Below are 20,391 nucleotides of genomic sequence, written 5' to 3' on the forward strand. Positions count from 1 at the left end.
TGGATTTATTTTTTTTGCCAATCCTTGTTTGTGTCCTTGCTATCTATAATCGTTCTAATAATTAAACAACCACTTGATCCATCTTTTAAGGTTCAAGGTAATATTTGTCTTGAATGTTCTTCTTTTTCAATATGATTTAAGAATACTGTAGAACAGTTAATAATGTATAAAGTTCTTGTATTAGGTATAATTCTTGCTGTCTACTATGTAGTATGTCTGGAGTAACTTCAATGAAGGTAGTTTCAATAATATACGCTTTGTTTATGAGTCGAATGAAATTTATGAAACGAATTTATGCTGTGGTAGTCAGATGTTTTATTTAGTAATGTAGACATTCATTGGAATAATCATTTTCCCCCTATATATTTCAGATGGATAGGTATTTGTATCAGTTTTCTTTTTTTTTTTGCTTTATAATGAATATTTTATCTGAAATAAAAGAATGGGTGAACATACAACTATATAACGGTACATTACTGTTTACAAAACTATGACTACATTATACAACACAATTAATGCAATAACATAGTTAATAATGCGTAGTACAGTATTGTGGTTCGTATTTGGGCCCCTGGCACGCGAGATGTACTCTATGTGGTTGGATGTCCACCAAACAAAATTATAACTTTTGTTGTAATTAATTGCAATGAGCTCTTCATTCAATTCCCTTCGAAGAGATATTGTTTTAATGTTATTACCATAAAAAATAGTGAAATTAATCTTAGTAACGTGCGTTAGTTTGTTGAGCTTTTTTTCTGGCTCAACAAAATAAACTGGCAATATTTTAAGCCATTTTAATTGTTCCTAGCATGTTGTCGATCTTTAGTTCCGGAGACCATTCAGTATTTTATCTTGATATATATGTAACAAGAGAATGATTTTGTATGTTACCATTATTCTTTGCTACTATTTTGTACTTTTCGTCGTATTTGTCTTCACAATAAATCAATTTAATTCTTTAGACCGATATTCTATCACAAAATCGTTAGATCTGTTTCATATTTGTGGTATCAAGGGGGAAACTGTCATCAGAAGAAAAACTACTTTTATTACTTTTCTTTTCTTTTCGTATTTGTTTTATGACCGCACTAACATGTAACTAAATCTATCAATTATTATAATCATTTCTAACAAAAATGCAGAACAAATGAGTTTTTAGAACTCTCCAATGATGCCAACATTCTAATGTGTAAAGGCTTTGATTGTTTCAGAACTCTTATAAAATAGTGAATGTCCGATCTCTCCAATTACGAATGAAAAAATTGGAATACAAAATACAGAACACAAAATCATGCAGATTACGTTTACTTTATTAGCACTTGAAAGAATTAGGACGTTGAAAGTAAAATTGTTAATAAATGTATTAAAAACTATTGCTTAAAGACTGCAAATGTGCCTATTACTAAATTTGTATAAAGTGAAGAAACTTTGTAACGTATTTGAAACGTATGGCGGTATACAATGCCATAGCAGTTTGCTACTCAACAAACTGTTCTTCTCATGCTACTATTTTGTGCTTGGAAGACCGTTTCCTAAAAAAAAAAAAAATATTTGTGATTAGTGATTAAGCCTGTTAAAACTGTATCGTACATACCTTATTGTACAATATTTTTTTTATTGTTTTACACATGTTTAAGGCCCATTTACACTAGGACGATAACGATCGACGATAAATATACAAATATTCATTTTTCATACATAAAACAAAAGAAATATAAAAACTTTTCATTCTAGAACTATAGAATAACCATCTATGCTTCTTTTGATGAAAACGATATTTTCACACGTCCAATCAAATGACGTCATGATTAGTAAGTGCAATAATATAGTGACAATACAACGATTTTATTGTTTTTATTTATCATCATCATTCATTTAAAATTATTATTTTTATCAAAGAAAGCACAAATTATTATCCTATAGTTCTAGAATTAACACCTTTCTAATTTCTTTTGTTTTATGCAATAAAATTGCATGCTTATATATTGATCGTCGATCGTTGTCCTCCTAGTGTAAATGGGCCTTTAACCTTACCCTTTTCACAACGTTTACCATAGTATCCATCCGGGCAATCACAGTAGTATTTGTTTCCGTATTGCAATTTACATTCTCCATTGTTTTGGCAGTCGAGATCATCACAAAGATCTAGTATTAAAAGTAAATTCATATCTACTGTAATTTACATCAACCAAAATATGATCCTCTTATGACTAAATATCATAATACGTGTTCAGATTAAATAAAACATGGAAACACAAATGGTAAGAAGATTAATTGTTGGATGAACGATGGATTCAATAAAAAAATAATATGGAAATCATCGATTTAACTATATCTGGTATACTGCACGGTGTACTTAGATAACCGAAAGAAGGATAGAAACGGTTCTAACAATGTAACCAACAGCACATATCTTCTGATTGGCTAGAAATTATATTTCTTTCTTTTCTTAAACATTAAGGAAAGTTGCACTGAAAAATAAATTAATCTGTGGAAATGTTTACAGCCACTTTATGATTAATATTACCATGTGGAAATTTGACAGCCATTTTATAATTAATAAAACCATTTTCAGGTGACCTTTTATGTTTGTTCCGTGGTTTATAGGTTCGTATAATTATATCAAAAAAGAAAGAAAAAATGAGTAACTTTAATGTAATCCTACCCTTTTCACAGTTTTTGCCACCATAACCCATTTCGCATTCACAATGAAATCCTATAAATACTCCATATTCACAGCGTCCATTGTTACCACAGTCACACAGATCTATCCGTCGTACAGTAGATAAATGGTGTTAAGTAGATATTTTAATTAAATAAACCATTGAGCAAAATTGTTGAACATTCGTTGACATTGATAAAGTTTATTTAATACAAGAGTAGTAAGTTCGCTCTGATTGTTAATTTAAGTAAGTCCATAATATCAATAATTACTTCAATGAAAGTCAATTTGAAAATTTAAAATTAAATAGATATTAAAATTACAGAAACAATTGGAGTATGTTAAATCCTGGCCTATTCTGGCGAAGGTTTTCAATTACCAAAATCATGTTACAATAATTCATGCATTCTATGAAATGTACAAATACATTTAACATCCATTCGTGGATCTTACCAAGGCAATCTAATAACAAAATGATGAGCTCAAAGGAATTATATGTAGCTGCGACACGGTCCTTAAAGCTTGGTTCTCATTAGGACGCAACGCACGGGACGTAAGCGCAGCGCAACCGAGTTGACCAATGACAAGAGACAGTTCGGATAAGTCATCGCTTGTAATTGGTCAAGTTACTTACGTTGCGCTTATGTCCTTGCGCTTAACAGACACCGCGCGGCGCTGAGTTGTTTAGTACAGTACTGTTACAGTAGGTATTTGTCCCAGCCAGACTGTTACGAGTTCAAATCTTGGCAAGGCGAGCTCAATATCCATTTGTTAGATTGCCTTGATCTTACCATCATCACAGCGGGGCCCGGCATACCCAGGTGCGCATCGGCAGTAAGGCCTTTTTGTCCAAGAGTTGATTAGACATTCTCCACTATTGTTACAGAACCGATAGCACAGGTCTAAATTGAAATGAATTGTTTTATAGACGTTATAGAGTGTTGGTTAAAAATAATAAATGTTTTAAAAATCACGACTTTCTGTCACACAGTTATCATTTTTAGAAGTAACCAACTATTTTTTTGGATGATTGTTGCTTTGTCACTCGAAATAAAACACAATATCGTGTTAATCGACATAACTGCATTACAATGTTACGTGATGGGTTTTCCGAATGTAAAAAAGGGAAAGAAAGTGTTTTATTTACACCAAAGCTGCCTTTAAAACGAATGTAATGTTCAGTAACATGCTAAATTGATGTTTAATTAATAATTTATCTTACCATTTTCACAAAGGTCACCGTTATACCCATCTTCGCAGTCGCAGTATTGCTCTTTTGACCATAACGAAAGTTTACAATCTCCGTAATTTTGACATTTAAGCTTACAAAATTCTGAAATTATTGAACACGTATTATAGCAGACATACTTTTTTTAAAGTTTACGTTTTAGTCGGTCGGTCGGTAAACACTAACTCAAATTTGCGCATGCGACTGTAGCCATGTATATGGCCTTGTTTAGAAATCGAGTAAATATTGGGTCTGTCATTGAAGCTTTTTTCAATAGTGTGCAAGGCGAAAATATATAACTATTTGGGGCTTCTTGAATAAAGACTAACTACTATAACCTAGTACAAGGAAGATGCATATTTTAAGATATGTGCAGAGCATAGATCTTTAAGCTAATAAGCAACCTTAGAAAATAATAATAATTACAATAAACATAAAAGCAGTGAATAAATAAATAAATAAGGCAATATACAAAAAAATAATATCATAATATATTTCATATTTCATATATATTGTATGATACAGTATATATTAATAATAAATAAGCACAGTTACAATTGGTGTGCACTTTGAAGAACCTAGTAATTCATCATCAAGACGAGTAGCTGGGGGTTACCCGGTGAACTTGTTCACAAAATACTGATAGGATAGTGATTAATTTACTATTGGTAATCATTGGCCACATGTGCCTAAAGACATGCAATACAAATAATAATAATAATAATAATTGCTTAATTAGAAATAGATGACATACCGATGTCACACAATTTTCCTTTGTGTCCGTTGTAACAATCGCATTTAAACTGCTCCTCGTATAACAATTGGATAAACAAGTTAGTGTTGCAGACTCCAAACCTTCCACATGGATCTGGGTGGCACGGACCTGGTGCAACTAATACATAAATATGATTCATTAATGTGTTAAGCAACGAAATAAAATTTGGAAATATAGTATGAGTATACTTTAGTATAAACACATTTTGTCACATTTTTGACACAAGTCGTGTAGGCCTACTAACTATAGTACTTACTAGTCGTAGAGTAAATTATTCTGACCGGCGCACCATCTACTGTCACTTCAGGTGTCGTAGAGTAAAATTCTCCAACCTGCGTGCCATAATCTATCATAATATAATTGGTATTGTTTGTAACTGTTAGCAATGAGTGACATAGCAAATGGGAATCATAACATTAGCAGTCATATCAGCAGTCCGAATAATTTTCTTTCTTCATCCTAGATACACACATATCAATTTATATCAATCATCAGTGACGTAAAAGAGAATACCAAAACTCAGATATGTTTTCCTAGAATATAATCAAGATATTGACAGCTTATAACTAATAGATCATGATTATATACAGTGTATTTGTACGTTAGTTTGTACCAAAATGACTTTCCTCATCATCGTTAAACAAACTTACCACCAGAATACACAGAACTTGGGCTTGAACTTGTCGACGAACTCGCAGGAGTAATGAGAACAAAAACACTCGTCAAGACCATCAATGAATACATATTGATAAATGTATTTGTGGCCTACAGAAAACTGAATTAGTTGACTGCTGAAAATGTTTAAATAAATGAACCGGTATTATCGATACCGTTTTAACATTATTTTGCCTATCCCTTTTTGTATCCTTTCCTTTTTAAATCTGATTTCTTTTTTTTTAAACCGCATTATTGTTATCTCTTAATCCAGGGATGGTTCAAGGTAATGCACTTTCTTTTAGGAAATTGAATGTTTAATATAAATAAAAAGTGATATTCGAAGTAGTACTGGCGGTAGTTATAAACACTGCTTCAAATTAATTTACAGGTGGAACTAGCCTTAAATCTCTCTGGGCTTATTTAAGTTTCTTCAGCATATAGGCTAGTCAATCTAGCAAAAAAAACAGCTCAAAGTGAAACAAATTGCAAACAGAGATTTTTTTTTTTTAAGTGGTCATATATGATGACGAGATGAAAATTTGAGCATCACACCTCTGTCACTCATCCCGAAGGTATGCAAATTAGCTTAAATATGCAAATTAGGGTGAAATTACAGGGTAACCATATCTCAAAAACTACTAGTCCGAGTTGATTTTTTCACTGATTTATTCAAAATGTATATATTTATATTTACTCTAATGCAACATTTTACGATAAAATGACCGGAAGTACAACATTTGACCTTCGACCCCATTTCTCAATGTTTGCATATACAATGTGACTAAAATGTCTGTAGAGACTTTATTTTGCCCTCAAATGACCCAGACATAGGTTCCTAATAGCCAGCATAGGACCACTTTGTAATTCCCAAAATTACACCTTTGTCACACACCTCGAAAGTATGCAAATTAGTAGTACAATTTAAATAAAATATGCAAATAAGGGAAAAAAATTACAGTTGTCCTATATCTCGAAAACCACTAATGCTAGAGAGTTGATTTTTTCACAGCCGTATTCAGAATGGACATATTTCTATTTGCTCCAATGAAACATTTTACAAAAAATTGACCGGAAGTATGACATTTGACCCTCGACCCCATTTCTCAATATTGCATATATAATGAAACTAAAATGTCTGTAGAGACTTTGTTTTGCCCTCAAATGACTCAGATACAGGTTTATAATAGCCAACATAGAACTGTTTAGTAAATCTCAAAATCACACCTGTATCACTCACCTCCAAAGTATGCAAATTATTAGTACAAGTTACATAAAATATGCAAAATAGGGGGTGAAATTACAGGTTCCTATATATCGAAAACTACTAAGGCTAGAGAGTTGATTTTTTCAATAACTTGTTCAAAATGTACATATTTATATTCGCTCTAATAAAACATTTTACGAAAAAATGACCGGAAATACAACAATTGACCCTCGACCCCATTTATCAATGTTTGCATACATAATGCGACTAAAATGTCTGTAGAGACTTTGTTTTGGACTCAAATAACTCTGATACATGTTTCCTATAGTCAGCATAGGACCGCTTTGTAATTCCCAAAATCACGCCTTCGTCATGCACCTCAAAATTATGCTAATTAGTAGTACAAATTACATGAAATATGCAAATAAGGGGTGAGTAAATAAATAAATAAATTACAGTCTTCCCATATCTCAGCGACGAAGGCGTATCTCTTTACTTCGGTTTGGGTTTTTTTTGGCATGGTTGGAATTCCCTTTTTTCGTATTAATTTATGTACAGCGCTTAGAGGTTTCACAACATTAGGCGCTATATAAATCCAGGATATTAATATTATAATTATTATTATTATTTCTCAATATTTGCATATAATGCAACTAAAATGTATGTACAGACTTTGTTTTGGCCTCAAATGACTCGGATACAGGTTTTATATAGCCAGTATAAGTCAAGCACCCCGAAAGTATGCAAATTAGTAGTACAAGTTATATGAAATACGCAAATTACAGTGAATTGCCTTATGTATGTCGAAAACGCTAATGACCGATAGAGATATGGCAACTTTCTTGTACTATTAATTTGCATACTTTCAAGCGAAGTAACAGAGGTGTGATTTTGAGAATTACTAAACAGTTCTATGCTGGCTATAGAAAACCTGTATCTGGGTCATTTAAGGCCAAAACAAAGTCTGTACAGACATTTTAGTTGCATTATATGAAAATATTGAGAAATAGATTTGAGGGTCAAATGTCATAATTCCGACAATTTTTGCGTAAAATGTTTCATTAGAGCGAATATAAATATGTACATTCTGAATCAACTCTGAATTCAAATCAACTCTCTAGCATTAATGGTTTTCGAGATATGGGAAGACTGTAATTTCACCCCTAATTTGCATATTTCATGTAACTTGTACTAATAATTTGCATACTTTCAAGGTGTGTGACAAAATTGTGATTTTGGGAATTACAAAGCGGTCCTATGCTGACGATAGGAAAACTGTATCCGAGTCATTTGAGTCAAAAAAAATTATCTACAGACATTTTTTTAGTCGCATTATGTATACAAACATTGATAAATAGGGTCAAGGGTCAATTGTTGTATTTCCGGTCATTTTTTCGTAAAATGTTTTATTAGAGCGAATATAAATATGTACATTTTGAACAAGTTATTGAAAAAATCAACTCTCTAGCTTTAGTAGTTTTCGATATATAGGAACCTGTAATTTCACCCCCTAATTTGCATATTTTATGTAACTTGTACTAATAATTTGCATACTTTGGAGGTGAGTGATACAGGTGTGATTTTGAGATTTACTAAACAGTTCTATGTTGGCTATTATAAACCTGTATCTGAGTCATTTGAGGGCAAAACAAAGTCTCTACAGACATTTTAGTTTCATTATATATGCAATATTGAGAAATGGGGTCGAGGGTCAAATGTCATACTTCCGGTCAATTTTTTGTAAAATGTTTCATTGAAGCAAATATAAATATACATATTTTAAATATTTTTGTGAAAAAATCAACACTCTAGCATTAGCGGTTTTCGAGATATGGCAACGCTGTAATTTCACTCCCTAATTTGCATATTTAATATTACTTGTACTACTAATTTGCATACTTCCGAGGTGCGTGACGAAGGTGTGATTTTGGGAATTATAATACAGTTCTATGGTGGGTATTGAAAAACAATATCCAAGTCATTGAGTCCAAAAAAAAGTCTCTACAGACATTTTAATCACATATTTATGTAAATATTGAGAAATGGGGTCAAGGGTCAAAATCTGGTACTTCCGGTCATTTTTTTGTAAAATGTCTCATTAGAGCAAATATAAATATATATATTCTGAACCAGACTGTGCAAAAACGAACTCTCTAGGATTAGTAGTTTTGAAGATATGGTAACCCTGTAATTTCACCCTAATTTGCATATTTAAGCTAATTTGCATACCTTCGGGATGAGTGTCAGAGGTGTGATGCTCAAAAAATAATCACCTTATCATATGTAACCATTTAAAAAAAAAAAATCTCTGTTTGCAATTTGTTTCACTCAACATGCTAGATTGACTAGCCTAATAGGTAAATTCTACTTTAAAACTCTCATATATTGTTATTACATAATGATAATATTGAATTGAATTGAATTGAATTATCTGATATGATCTTTTATTGATGAAACTAATTAATGCTATTTTGCTACTTAATCTTCACTAACAAACTTTAGTTTGCAGACTGGCTCAAACTTAACATTATGTTAGCTTTCCAAGTAAACCAGCTGACAAACTTCTTTTGACTTGCTGCTGATGTAAAATTAATATTACTACTATCGTTACGACCGCATGCAATGTAATTTGATTAGATGTCAAATAAAAGATAAAAACACAAACATGCAGAGATAACTGTTACTTTATTAGAACATATTACACGTAAACATACAATTATTTCCCTGTAAAAACTTAACTGCAAGCAAAACATATAGTTTGTTTTATTCAAATAGGTTTTTGGTTATTTTCTTTTCCTTTTATGAGTGAAAATAATTGTCTGTGTTGGTTTTTCTATGGAAATTAATAACTTTATAAAAATTGCAAAATTGCATATTCAAAGTATGATTTACTAATGTTTTAAGGGACAATACATCTTTAAACAACAAAATAAAGCTGATGATAACGTATTGAAAAAGTATCAGCACGAAAAAGTCATTCACATCGGCCGTTTTCCGAACCAACTAACTTTCATTTTCAACTTTGATTCTACTATCGTGTGTCTGGGTGGTCGTTTCCTAAAAAAAAACAAATGAGATAGTGATTAAATCCCGTTAAAACATTATGATACAGTAAATAAAAATCAATTTTTCAATATTCAATATAGATCATTTTGAACGACCACTCTACACCGGAATTATGGATGAGAGGTGGAAATTATTCGGACATATTTTCTCAAAATGAAAATTTTCCAGCAATCGTTGCAATTGAATATAGTTAAATGACGTCATGATCAATAAGGACAATAGCATCCTTGTATCGATATTATTGCCCTTACTAAGCAGGACGTAATTTTGACATGACATGTGAAAACATTATTTTCATCAAAGGCAGCAATGGTTTTCCTATTGTTCTAGGACGATTTCTTTTGTATAATGTAGAAAACACACATTTATCTAGTTATCGTCGATCGCCTTTATGTTTTGCGTTGGCGTTTCAATTTCTCAAGCATGTGGTACCATTTCTACAATAGCCTGGGTTATCCATGATGATCCCACTCCGGAAAAATAAGATTGTGTACTGTACATGTGAAGTGAAGTGAAGCCGAGTATGGACATCTGTATCGTGCGAGGTGTGTCTGATCTGATGCGCAGTTAATCAAAACACGTAACTTTTCAACACTGTCAGTTTGAAATGGAGGATAAAGTAGAAGTACACTATTTTTGTGATTTTTCATATTTTAACCTTTCCCTAATTTTCACAACGTTTACCATACCAGGTAATCACAGTATTATTTTCAGGCGAATTTTTTGGGGTTTGTTGAGTGTATGGTAGCAAAAAAACATACAAAACATCTTAACTTTTACCTACCGTTTTCACAGTTTTTACCACTATACCCATCTTCACACTCGCAATAAGTACTAAAGAATCCGAATTTACATTCTCCATTTTTACCACAGTTGCAGAGATCTATGTGGTAGATAAATTATTATCGTTCAATATTGCACTTTTTTTTAAATTAAAATAATAAATTGAAAAAATATAGTTTTAATTTACATTTTTTTTTTCTGCATATTTATATTTTGTTAGGTATATTGAATGAACGGTATATTGTCACAAATGTGTATACTTTCATTAATATAATAATGAATTAGAAAAAAAGTGACATACCGATATCACAAAACTGTCCTTCATGTCCTTTAAAACAGTTGCATTTGAACTCCCCATGGAACAGACGGATAAGAAAGTTAGTGTTACATTCTCCAAACGGTCCACATGGATTTGGGTTGCACGGATCTGGTTCAACTAATAAATGAACATATTATTTTTTTTATTATTGTAATCTAATAGCGCCAATTAATTGATATGGCTATCAACACCGTTTGTGAAGTTAAACACGTTATATTTCTGGCGTTTAATCATAGGCCTACACTCTAGCTATAGTAGGCCTACCTTTTTAAAATGTTAAATTTCAAATAAATTTAATTATTTATCTATTTCAAATTTTTTTCGTTTTAAGGGGCTTTGCGTCTAAAGCATTAGCTTACAGCTTACCCCATTCACAACTTCAATTAATTGTGCATGTACTTTGTATTATCTGAGATTGTGAATAAAGTTATATATATAAAAAAAAACATAATTTGTAGAACAAAAATAAGATCGTGTACTATACTAACCAGTTGTAGAGTAATCTCCTCCGGCGGGCGGTGTCGTAAAGAAAAAGTCTCCAACCTGCTTACCGAAACCTATTGTGATATAAATGTTTTTAATTAAATTAAATTCAAGTGCAAATATGAACATAAACAGAAAATACAATAGGATTATATGAAGAAGAAATACAATCATTTACAATTGAGTGTAATTTTAATATCATTCGGGAAGGCAGAAAGGGATTAATATTGAACTTATAGGCGAGGAGAAAGAGAGTGAATGGGGGAGGGGGAGTGGAAAAAGCGATGTGCCTCGCCATGAACTCGGAGATGAGAGGAATTTTGGTATTTAGGGACAAAGACAAAGTGGAAGAAATGGCTACGAAGATGATCTTTTTGATTTGAGGAGAAAATATTATTGTTTGGTAGATTAAAGAGTAGGTTGTTGAGGAGAAGCAGTGCATTATGACGAATAATGGAAGAGAAAAGAAACGCAAGACGTCATGACAGAAAGGATGAAGAAGACCATACGGCTCTGTCTACGCCACCAAATGTGATGTGTCCATATATAGACATGATGATGACACATCAATACCATGTTTGGACATATCACTACCATATTTGGGCACATCACACATATTTACACGTACGTGCAGTAGTCATGCAGTTGTATTCATCTGACCCATCAGCGCAATCTTCGTCCCTATCACACACGAATAACGAGTCTATACAGTCACCACTTGTTAAACACGTAAACTCATTTTCTCCACACGGACCATCTGAAATAGAAAAGCCAGTATTATTTGAAATAACAATTAATAAATATGATTTTTTATTTAAAAAAAACTGAAGCGTCAGAAAAATCAGATATACAAGTTTTACCCAAACTTGTGAGTAATATCGTATGCATCACTTTTTGGCAAAACAAATAAAAAAACAGATAACATCCACTTGACAAAAGGATTTCTCTTATGAAGTTCGAAATAAAGTATAGTTATGAACAATTTATAGAAATCTAGCCACAACTGATTAATTGAATAATTAACTGATTAACAAATTAAATGTGATATCAGATCACATATTGTTGCTCCATACATTACTATATAGATGGAATCAATTTAGCAAGTTTGTTTAATTCACCTCATAAATATCAACAGAAATATAAAATGTACACCAAGAAGTTTAGTTTATAGAATGTTTGTAAAAAAGAAAATTAAATTCAAGACCCTGTCAACCCTATTCTGTTCACCTAGGTTATGATTGCCCTATTGATTATTCTTATATACAGGTATTTATACATTAGGAACGTGCAAAATCAAATTCCTCATTTTTGTTAAAAACTTACCACCAGATGCAGAGCTTGAACTTGAAGGAAGAAGAACAAAAACACTCAAGAATAACAATTTATACATATTGATGAATACGCTATTGGAAGAACTGAATGAATTATGTACAAATTCAATACCGCAAATGTTGGAATTCTGTCATCTATATACACACCTGTATAATATTACGAACCGGTAATAATAATACCGGTAACTTCGAGATTATCATTTGCCTATCCCTTTTTGTGTCCTTCCCGTCTTTAATCGTTCTAATAATGTTTTATCTTTTAATCTAAGCAACGCTCAAGGTAATACATTTTCACTATATTCTTTTTTTTTAGCAAGTGAAATCGAAAGTTCTTTAGTATAATTCAAGTTATAATTAGTAGCCGTAGTGAACAGTGCCTTAAAAATGATGAAAGATTCGCAGGCAATCCATTGATGAAAACTATTCATGAATTCGCGCTTATTTTGATACTAATTCTACGACTAATTTTCTTAATACTTACATATAGCCTAATGTTGATGTTATACTGTTCGATCATTTAGGCAAAAGAAATTCTTCTATAAGGCCAAAAAAGCTTACTAAATTAATTTTCTTACTTATCTAATACAAATAATACACATTACAAGAAGATTTTTATTTTATAATATTTACTTATTATTTTTTTAAATAATTTAACAGTATGTTAACAAATGGCTTACTTACTTTGACTTATGATGGCATTTTATTTATTTAAAATATTTTTTTAAAATTTATTTAGATGCTATAATGACTAAACCACGGTATATGTTACTGACTGGCGAATATTTCCTAATATGGAAGAAAAGAAAAATCGTTGTTTATTTGAATTCTTAAGATAATCATTCAATTATGTTGATTAAAATATATTGTATAGCGCCTAAATAAATTCCTGTAATTTGATTGGACGATTGTGGGTCCCATGATAAAACATAAGTGCCTTATCAATACACTCTACATCGCGCAGTGTATTCCTATACTTTACCGGCTTAAGCACGGACAGCTCGACTCTTTAGCAGTATAACAACAATGATTTGCGCTTGCTCCAATGGCTTTGCGCATGCTCCTTGAATTACTATCAATTGTCGGTCAAACATTCGGTGTGATATGGACAGTCCTTTGTAACAATGTTATGACTTTTTCCAATGTGTCCATTTTTAAATGATGCTATTTTACATTTGTTTTTAATTCCGACATGACCAATATCATTCGTATACCACAATCTTTAACAACATAACAACAATGCTTTGCGCTTGCTCCAACGGCTTTGCGCATGCTCCATGAATTACTATCAATTGTCGGTAAAACATTCGGAGAAAATGAAAGGTCATATAATCTTTCATCTTTCACCTCTTGCAATATTTGTACCATGACGCTCGTAAACATTTATTATTTGTATATTTTAATAACATTATATACATATTGTCCAGCCCTGCCGTTCATCAGACAGACCATTAAGTGCCGCTTGGTAGCTATTCTACACGAGCAGATGTATTCATATAATTTTATGCGTCTACATCCTTGCGCAATTCAGTCCAGCGGACTATTAGACCAAATTATTCATCTCCATTTAGAATAGCAAAAATAGAGCCGCACTACAGAACTTACAATGTTATAATACTGGCGATTCTATGTATTACCCAATGAAATTTGCACTTCTACTACCGGAGGAACACTTAATCTCATCTGAATTATCGCGGCAGTCTATGATCCAATCACACACACGTAAAGACGGTATGCATTCACCACTTGTTTTACTAACTAAACTAAATTGATCAGCTTCACATGGAAGTGCTAAAAATAGTAAAGGCAAAGTAAGCTTCTAGAGTTTGTAGGAAAATTTAATAGTTTCTGTAGGGCATCAGAGTATACAGATATCAATATTTAAAAAAAATAAATACATAAAAACAAAATGAGTAATGGCTATTTGTGGCCGACGATTGTCGCGAACGAAAATGTCAATTGGTCTATCATTACATTCTCTCACCAAGTGCACATTTGGCCAATACGTCTGTGGCAAATACAGATGCAGGGGCTGTCATAACATTTTCATATTATTTGTAAACAAAAAAAACAAAAAACAAACAAAAGACTTACCAGTTACACTAGAACTTAAATGATGAACGAGAACTACAATTCTCGCCAGGAACAAAATTGAATACATATTGGTATTTAGTGGATGCCACTAAAGTGTTGGAAAGAAGACAAAGCTGTTGAGTTTTCAAATAGAACCTGTTGCGATATCGGTTATTTTTAAAAACAGTGAAGCAGAACAACGATCGTCGTGTGAACTATGTTGCTTTTTAACCAGCTGCTACAGGTTTAAGAGGCACTGTAATAGAGAATTTTGTAGAAATATGTAACACCAATGCTAACGGTGTGTGTGAATTGTTATTTTTCCAAAAAAAAATGTATATACCTGCTTCATTCCAAAGAGTTGTCTTGTGTGTTACTTAGAAATGATTAAGTACTTGTAAGGTAAAGACTACAATAAAATAACTAAAATGCAAATTTACCCACTATAAGCAACTTGTTTTCTACTTTAGCCAATTGTCAGAGCTACAACTTGCTACAAATCGCTAATGTAACATAGCTGTTTATGTAAAGCCAATAGAGACAAATACTATTGAAAGTTTTCTCCAATAGTGGTGTTGTGTGTGGTTATAACATCATAGTAGAAATAAATTGGCAATTCACGCAAACCTTATAATGTTTAGTGTATACAAAATAATAATTAAGTGGCGTGGTTTAAGGGTTGCTGCTTCCCATCAAACAAAAAATAATCGTATTCAGAATCTTTCTCTTTACGTTTTGAGGTCAAGCCATTTTGAGAAAATGTGTTCGTGTCCTGTAATTTGCCAATGATCTGTCTTATGGTTTTGTTAGTGTATGCCAATGGATAATTATGTCTTTCAGATTGCACAAAGTACATTATTTACTTGTTCACTACAAAACATAATGAAAAAGAAATCTAGTCAACATTTTGAAAAAAAAAATTCATTTTAAATGTGTATAATCAGGTATGTCATGAACAAGAGTAGGCCTAAGTCTAGCGGTAATGGTAAACGGAAAACCGAGTGGCATGGCTTGTTTCATTTACGCACGAAATTTGCGAGCGGTGTGGTGGAAAGAGGTGTTTGTATGTCTCCAGGCTAGTGCATGTTGCAGGCACTGGTGGCCTGGACTAGAGGCATTATGACTGACTGTCAGTAGGCCTAGCAGGTATAGGCCTGGGTTTAGCGGGCCCGTATACCAGTCATCGACACTTGTTGCCTAATAACATCCCAAATGTTTCTTTTCTTTACATTATCCCTTAATACAATCGTTCACATCGTAGTATTTTTTGGGAATTATAAGAAATTCCGAAACTAGGCTAGGCCGTGCCAACACGTCACTCATATTTATTTCCATTCTTGACTCGACGAACGCACGAAAAAAAAAGTTGATGATATATGACGTCACATCATTCATGTCGTTGATTGGCCAGAATCCAAAATTACTACGCGGTATTTTGACAAAATCGAATCTGTTTCTTCACTGAGCGGATTTCCGCTCAATCGCCCATTTGCTCCGCGTTCTGTGTAACATAGATTCTATATTTTTTTTCGCTTTCGCTTATCGTTACCGTTCGTCTGTGTAAATTGGTATCGCAGTTCCTCATTCTATTAGACACTGGAGTATTGCTGGTAAGATAAAGAAATGTTAAAATTCGAACCGGTATTGTTCTGCTTTACAAGCGTTATTATTTTCTCTTTTTGTGTTCTTCTTTTGTTGGCAGACGTCCTGACGAATAACACGATTTTACCATAATTATGGGCGGCCATAATAGAAAAAAAAACTAAAACAAAGAACAATGTCAAAAAACAACGAACGTTTTAAAAAATCTACGAACAAACTTATAAAAACTACAAAAGAAAATAAAAATCAACGAACAAATATAGAAAACAAAGAACTAAAACTTATTCTCATAATAGTCAAGTTAAACAACAAAGAATAACCAAAAACAACGGACAATTTGGGAATAAAATAAACAACCAAAGAAGAACAAGCTCTACAATCAAAGGACACGCGCGCGAGCAGCAGAGCCATTGAAAGAGTTCCGACATTGAATGGATTAAAAACCATTTTTGTGTTTAACTATTCCTATGTAGAGTATGGAGTCTTTTGTGTTAAAATGTATAACGTTCAAAAGGCTTTAGCTATCGAATTTAATATCAAAACAACAAAAATAGCTTTAAAACATTCAGTGTCAGAACTATTTCAATATAATGGCTATTTAGTTTGTACAGCGATTCTCTATAGTAAAAATGCATTATTTTTATATTTTTTAAAACGTTCGTTGTTTTTTTACTTTGTTCTTTGTTTTATTTTTTTACTGTTATGGCCCTAATGGCCGCCCACACCTAATTAGCTGGTAGCTCATCAAAATGGAAAAAGAAAACTTTTTAAAACGGTGGTTGGTATACAGTGGATAACATTTCTTGAAGTTTAATAAAAATACCACCAAAACATCTACAATTTGAGTGATATTCTCTATATCGACTGTAGTTATCTGATAGTTTATTAATTTTCATAAGACCTCTCTATTCTATAAACGAAATTTGTGTACACAAAAATAAATAGGCCTATTTTTCTGGAAACAATCCCCACTGAAAGTTTGCAAACAAATATAAATAATGAACGAAAACATTCAAACACAAATATTCAGATAATCATTTATTATACTTTTCAACACAGTTTTTAATCACAATTAAGACGTTGGAAAATTAATATTTTAGATTAGGTTTTTAAAAAATGATAATTGACTAATATTATTATTATAGGCCACATACATTGATTTAAGAAACACAACACTACATCATGCTTGTTAAATAACGTTTCGTTGATAGGATGACATCCAAACATATTTTAATATTCATTCCACAGCTTGCCAGGCGAATGCTTTCTATAAAGAAAACAAAATCGGCGTTGTTTGTTTGATGATTTTGATTTTTAAGATGATAATCCAAGTCTTTTCAAACAATAAAGTAAATAATAAAAGTATAGACATATATTGTTCAATATGAACTAGTTAGTAAACATTTATATTAATAACCAATAGCCATAAAATCGGCACAGGTTTAATACTCTTTTTTGTTTGTTCTGATGTTCCTTATAATTGGAGGACCAGTTCTTTAATTGTGAAAAGGTGATTGAACACAAATTGCACCATTCGATTCGCCACATACACGTCTCGCCTGTAATGCTAATATTAATATCAGCCCCACTTTAAAAATGTGGGATTAATGTCAGAACCGAACATCATCAGTGTACACATAGAACACAATAGTTACTTACAAATTTGTTCCGTAATATATAGGCGATCCACAATTAACCGGGAATATTCGCATCACCAGGGGATCTGTCAGTCTTTAAAGGCTGATTAAAGGCACCGATAAATGGGCGCATACTGCACTCACGTGAAAATGGTATACATGAGAAAAACAATATACAGAAATGACCACCTTCACACGGAACTTCTATAAATAGAAAAGTCAAGCCGAATTTATTGTCTTATCAGAGTATAAAAATATCATTATTGACATTGTAATGTCAATGGAAATATAAATTGATACGGTATGCTAGATTGGTTTTGTGTTTAAATGTGTGAGTTTTGACCAAATTGAGATGATTCTATTTGTGTGGATTTAGTTTATGGATTCAAACTGTTTATTTTGTAATTTTGCACAAACACCCTACTGTAAAAAATAATAACAAACAATACTTACCATTAAGAGGCCTTATAGAACTTGAAAGATGAATGAGAACAAAAACGCTCGCGAAGAACAACTTTAAATACATATTGATAATATAATATAGTTGACACTGAATTGTTGGTAAGAAATACCGTCCGTTAAAATAAAATATACCCGTAGAACGAGTCAGCGTTAAAATGCTATTGTTAATTAATATAATAATAATTAATAATTATGCGAGATTTTACTGTTTTGAACTCCACAGACATTTCAATCGAGTTATTTATTATTATTTTAATTGAATCAGGAAACTATTTGTTTTGTACCTCAGCAATAATAGTAATATATTTATTATGGCTTATGGCCTTGTGCTCAGCAATGATATTATTTCAATATTTTGTCATGTAAAACAACGATTTTTTAAACGATTAGAAAATTAAAATTGCATTGTATTCCAGTTGAATTTTATTGTAATAACCTTTCTAGCTAGTGTAGTCATTAGATATTTAACCTGCCTTGGTATTATTATATCTATAATGATATCTCTCAGTATTTCACAAAGTGTATTCACATGTTCACCAAAAAAGGAATGCAAAAGAAATCTAGTCAACGTCAAATCATTTTTAAATGTGTATCATGTCATCAACGAGAGTTGTAAGAGTATCGCAGTTCCTCATTTTATTTTGGTAATGGATTCCAAAGTTTTGAACCAGCCACACGGACTACATGTCACGGAATATTGAGTTATATATGCCTACAATTTCCACAGTTGATTATTATTTACTTTAGATTTATATTTGCTTCTATATATAAATTTACGTACGGGCAAAATTCTGTAAATCGCGCCTTACTTCCAGAATTTTTACTCGATGGTATATAAAGTTGGTTAGAATCTCGGTACTGATTTTAACCACCTGATGTTTATTAATTAAATTTAGTTAGATAATTAGTTATTGACAATTAAAACGAATTTAGGTTCAACGATTTGCCCAAAATAGGGGTGTTTTCCGATCGTAGTATACACTGTCTAATGGATGTCCTCTTGAAAACTACCTGCACACAATATTACGAGGATGCTTCGCATTTTGCTATCTCCTCCTACGATAATTGTTTTTAATAGCTGAAAACCGGTTGAACAGCTCGAGTACAGTATCATAATGTTGAAGACAGTCCGACTTCATATACGTTCATACAAATGTATTGATTTGCGATGAATGGAACATTCCTAATCTCGCAGTCTCCCAGTTTGTAGGTAAATTGGTTTAACACAAGTAGGTAGATTTATGGGCCCTTGGAGAATAAACTTAAATACGTATTAACCATTTTTGGTCGCGATTTGAATCGAAATTTTCTTACTGTGAATGTGGTTACTGTTGATATATAAACACACATATACAAAGAATATTTATTACTCTGACTGTGGGTAGGCTCTACTGCTGGATATATAAACACATAATATACAAATAAAAACTGTAATACTGACAGTTGCTTCTCAACGTTTGTATTAATTAATAATTAAAAAATATATATATAAACGTCGTAGTGGTGTATCGTTACACGTACTTTACTATTTCAATCGACTATAACACTGACAGTTTTAAAAAAGTATTAAAACGTAAATGTTTTACTGTATTTAGTGGTATATTATTGATAGGCCTATAAAACATTTAAAACAATAATTCGTTACTGAGGGGATAAAGAATATATTTAAAAATTGTTCTTCCCATCCTCTTCTCTATTCCTGAACTCTAATGTTATATACAAAAGACAAATTGGGTTTGTTTAAATGAGTTCAAATAACAAATTTGGACTCATTTTTAAGACAGGTTTCTCCTTCGGAAGTAGGTCTAATTCCCATGGTGCTAATTTTAGTTGACTACATAAGTCATCGTGTCTATATATTCGTTTCTGTAAACGACAATGTACTATAGTCCTGCGGTACGTACATTTGAAATCGCTAGTTTTTTTTTACGCTGTGAATTACTGAGAACCATCTGTGGCCACGACCTAGATGGTACGCGAGCGAAGCACGTACATTTAATGTACTGTGATAGTATTAAATTAGGCTTATTGCGATCTTTTACTGGCAGTTTATCATGTATTATGTGATTGAATCCATGACTAAAAAAAAATAGATCGATCAAAACACCGAAC

General features: G+C 32.1%; 3 protein-coding genes across 4 annotated transcripts; all 3 read right to left on the reverse strand.

Annotated features, from left to right (window-relative positions):
* Nucleotides 1–1,298: 1,298 nt before the first annotated feature.
* LOC144836096 (uncharacterized) lies at nt 1,299–5,489 on the reverse strand. Its single transcript, XM_078691283.1, has 8 exons — nt 5,316–5,489; nt 4,922–5,011; nt 4,645–4,782; nt 3,885–3,995; nt 3,454–3,564; nt 2,666–2,767; nt 2,035–2,145; nt 1,299–1,532 (listed from the first exon to the last, which is right to left on the reverse strand). The coding sequence occupies exons 1-8, from the start codon at nt 5,407–5,409 to the stop codon at nt 1,507–1,509; spliced, it is 783 nt and encodes a 260-aa protein (XP_078547409.1). The 5' UTR covers nt 5,410–5,489; the 3' UTR covers nt 1,299–1,506.
* A 3,721-nt stretch (nt 5,490–9,210) lies between these two features.
* On the reverse strand, nt 9,211–12,659 carry LOC144836097 (low-density lipoprotein receptor-related protein-like). Of its 2 annotated transcripts, none has more exons than XM_078691284.1 (6): nt 12,501–12,659; nt 11,806–11,934; nt 11,183–11,251; nt 10,677–10,811; nt 10,377–10,475; nt 9,211–9,583 (listed from the first exon to the last, which is right to left on the reverse strand). In XM_078691284.1, the coding sequence occupies exons 1-6, from the start codon at nt 12,565–12,567 to the stop codon at nt 9,558–9,560; spliced, it is 525 nt and encodes a 174-aa protein (XP_078547410.1). In that variant the 5' UTR covers nt 12,568–12,659; the 3' UTR covers nt 9,211–9,557. The 2 variants fall into 2 exon arrangements, with proteins under 2 accessions (XP_078547410.1, XP_078547411.1); XM_078691285.1 differs by having other exon boundaries at nt 9,213–9,583; nt 10,677–10,802.
* A 1,310-nt stretch (nt 12,660–13,969) lies between these two features.
* LOC144836306 (serine protease ndl-like) lies at nt 13,970–14,746 on the reverse strand. The gene is made up of 2 exons (XM_078691569.1): nt 14,600–14,746; nt 13,970–14,296 (listed from the first exon to the last, which is right to left on the reverse strand). Exons 1-2 carry the CDS (start codon nt 14,664–14,666, stop codon nt 14,139–14,141), a joined length of 225 nt encoding a protein of 74 aa, XP_078547695.1. The 5' UTR covers nt 14,667–14,746; the 3' UTR covers nt 13,970–14,138.
* Nucleotides 14,747–20,391: the final 5,645 nt, after the last annotated feature.

Source organism: Antedon bifida, chromosome 2 (genome assembly GCF_963402885.1).
Source record: "Antedon bifida chromosome 2, ecAntBifi1.1, whole genome shotgun sequence".
In the NCBI taxonomy this organism is placed as follows: Eukaryota; Metazoa; Echinodermata; class Crinoidea; order Comatulida; family Antedonidae; genus Antedon; species Antedon bifida.